Source organism: Mastomys coucha, unplaced genomic scaffold (genome assembly GCF_008632895.1).
Source record: "Mastomys coucha isolate ucsf_1 unplaced genomic scaffold, UCSF_Mcou_1 pScaffold18, whole genome shotgun sequence".
In the NCBI taxonomy this organism is placed as follows: Eukaryota; Metazoa; Chordata; class Mammalia; order Rodentia; family Muridae; genus Mastomys; species Mastomys coucha.
The window spans coordinates 48,521,411-48,525,008 of NW_022196900.1; the positions used below are offsets into that span (position 1 = coordinate 48,521,411).

General features: G+C 39.4%; 1 protein-coding gene across 1 annotated transcript; it reads left to right on the forward strand.

The window, feature by feature from the left end:
- The first annotated feature begins 1,902 nt into the window (after positions 1-1,902).
- On the forward strand, positions 1,903-2,475 carry LOC116095417 (interferon alpha-4-like). Its single transcript, XM_031376798.1, has one exon. The coding sequence runs from the start codon at positions 1,903-1,905 to the stop codon at positions 2,473-2,475; it is 573 nt and encodes a 190-aa protein (XP_031232658.1).
- Positions 2,476-3,598: the final 1,123 nt, after the last annotated feature.

The window sequence follows — 3,598 nt, forward strand, 5'->3', positions numbered from 1 at the left end:
GAAAATCCTGTGACATCAGTGTGTTTATGTTTACCTGCATGTGTGCCTGTATCTGTGTGTCTGTTTGTATATTTGGATCTGTATACATGTGAGTTTCTATAAGGATATGCATGTGTATGTTTGTGCATGAGTGTGTGTATGAGTTTCTGTGTGTGTTGTGTTATGGTGGATTGTGACTGTGTGTTTGCAAAGGTTTGTGAGAGTTTGTGAGAGTCTGTGGGAACTTTTGTACGTGTGTGTGTGTGTGTGTGTGTGTGTGTGTGTGTGTGTGTGTGTATGTGTGTGAGTGTTTGCCTGAATGATGGCATATGTTTATGGGGAAATCTGTACATGTGTGTACATGTGTTAAATGTTTGTCTAGTGTGTGTTCATGTTTTGAAAACAGTCTTATATGAGAGAATACGTCTGTCTGAATAAATGGGGAGTTTTTAATATATGTATAAGTATTGTGGGAATCTGTGTATGTGTGTGTCTGTAAGTGTGAGCATGGATGTATGTGTGTGCTTATATGTGTGTATATTTGTGTGTATGTCTGTGTGTGAGTATGTCTGTGCATATACATGTGAGAATATCTATTTGCATGTTTCTGTGTATGTCTGTTTATGAGTCTGAGTATGTGTGCATTTGTGTGCAACAATGCTTATCTCTGTGAGTATGTGTGTGGGGGTTGTGGGTATGTGTGCATTATGTGAGAATGTTTGTGTAATTCTGTACATCTTTATATAAGAGTAGGTCAATTTGTATGCATATGCATGATGAGTATGTGTAAATGTGTGTGTGTGTGTGTGTGTGTGTGTGGTGTGGTGTGTGTGTGTGAGAGAGAGATAGAGAAGGAGAAAGAGAAAGAGAGAGAGAGAGCTAGAGGCAGAAAGAGAGAGAGAGAGAGAGAATGAGAAAATGAGAGAATGAGAGAGAGAGAGAATGAGAGAAAGAGAATGAGAGCTGGACACATGCTGCGACAGAGTGGCACACACAGAGAGTGTGTACACAGGCACAAGCTTCCCTAGTTATGAATGTGGAGGTCTTGGTTGTCTACTGCATCCCTGTGTTCCAGAAATCAAACCCAGCTTATCAAGCTAGAACATAAAGCTTTTTGCACATTCAACCCTCAGGATGCCATGACAATCACAGGATAAATAACTAATATACAGTGATGGCATAATTAATCTTTTATGAAAATTAATATTAGAGTTAGTGAAGGTAATATAAAGAAAATGGCTTAATTTTAGCCTTTAAACAATTGAAAAAATTTGAAGTATATCATTACATCAGTATGATTTTTGTAGAGACAGGGTTTTCTCTGTGTAGTCCTGATTGCCTCTGAAGACTAGGCTGGCCTTGAACTCATACCCGCCTGCCTCTTCTGTGGTTAAACTGTGAAGTGCTACTTCCAGGCTACAACAATACTTCTACTTTAGAAACATTTTGCATCATACTTTATTTTTTGACACAAATATTTATGTAAATGGTATGAATAAAATAAAAAATAATTGTAAAATGAAATACAATAACTTTTAAATATAATCATAGAGGATATTTTGTGTTTGCAATAGATGTATAAATTTCACACAGAGGCTGTATATCTGTGGAATAGTTGTTATGACAATTTAAGTGTAGTTTAAAGAGAATCCCTGTAGATTAGCTTTCTGAAGGCAGTAGTGAAAGAGAAAGAAATGATGGAACCCACATGCCTGAGATAAAAAAAAAATGCCCAGACACAATCAGAGAGTGAGGTAAAGAAAGTGAAAAGAGAATTGGGAAGCAAGAAGACGGTATTTGGAAAGGGGAAACTTGTGTTCGTCCCTATTTAAGATAGATGCACATAGCAGGCTTGTCAGAAAACCTAGAGGAGAAGACTCAAACACACAACCCGGAGAGCCATCAGCATCTGCAAGACCCACAATGGCTAGGCTCTGTGCTTTCCTCATGATCCTGATAGTGATGAGCCGCTGGTCAACCTACTCTCTAGGATGTGACCTGCCTCACCCTGATAACCAAGGAAATAAGAGTGCCTTGACATTCCTGGAAGAAATGAGAAGACTCCCGCCTTTCTCCTGCCTGAAGGACAGAAAGGACTTTGCATTCTCCTTGGAGAATATGGATGCCCAGCAGATCCAGAAAGCTCAAGCCATCCTTGTCTTGCGAGATCTTTCCCAGCAGATCTTGAACCTCTTCACATCAAATGACTCATCTGATGCTTGGGATGCAACCCTCCTAGAGTCATTCTGCAATGAGCTCTACCTGCAGCTCAAAGAACTTAAAGACTGTATGATGCAGTACGTGGGGGAACATGAACCTCCCCTGACCCAGGAAGACTCCAGGATGGCTGTGAGGGAATACTTCCACAGGCTGACGGCATACCTGAGAGAGAAGAAACACAGCCCCTGTGCCTGGGAGGTGGTCAGAGTAGAAGTCTGGAGAGCCCTGTCTTCCTCTGCCAAGGTGCTGGCAAGACTGAGTGAGAAGAAGGAGTGAGTCCTGAGACAAAGTGTGGAGAGGACTCTCCTGGACTTGAACACTGCATCTCACATTATAAGCTCTCCTTCAAAAACTCTCATTACTTTCAGTATGACTACAATCAGCCTGCTTAAATGTTTCAGCATTATTGAGCAATTATTTTCAATATGTAAAACCTAGTTTGTATCTTCACCCACTTGTTCTTATTTATTTATTTATTTATTTGTTGTGCTATTAATGTATTTTAAGGAATATATATGAAATATTTCTGTCTTACATTTTTTAATGTAACAAATTATCATTTGTAATTAATTTATTTTGTATTCAAATAAATTTGATTTATAAGGCACTTTTGTTTAGTTAATTTGCTATCTCTTTAACCTTATCAAATCTTTTAAACATTAGAGCCTACACTATAAATATGGTACAAATGAACAGTGAAACTGCCCGCAGTTTCACCAACGGGGTTCACCTTAGCCAGGAGGGAATAAAGGACCTGAAATAGAGGGTTTGAAATGCAAAGAGAAAACGGGAAGCCATGTTGCATCCCAATCAAGGCTCCACTTTACTGAGAATAAACCAGGGTTTTTATAGTCACAGGGGAAACTGAAAACAAGTCTCTAGATTACACTACAAAGAAAGTTCAGGTGCCAAAGTCCCCAGGTTCAGAAGATCTTCAGAGGGCTAGCTGGCTTACTCAGGTGGTGGGCATGCTCAGGTGGCTTCTTCAAAAACAAACAGTCAACAGAGAGCATCTGTCTTTGCTCCCAGATGTTAGCCCCCAAACAGAAGCTGCCGGGAGTCCGGTGGATGACTGAAGTCAAGAGGGAAGGTAACAGAACAGTTTCCAAATATCAGAGAGGATACACACATACACTGCACAGTATTTAGACAAACTCTAAAACTTTCATCTTCTTCTCTCCAGTATGCAGTATTCTTCTGGATGTATAGATAGCATGCTGTGCTTTAGAAATACAGAGAATCTTGCTCCTGTCATATTCCTTAGTCCAATTTGACCAAATATTCCCTGGATTAATTCAGCGTTTGATTTCCCTGGTCTCATATAATGATCTTGTCATTAAAGAGTTTAATTGTTTTGGGTTCTAAATATGAATGAGAACATGTATAACAGTGCAAAACA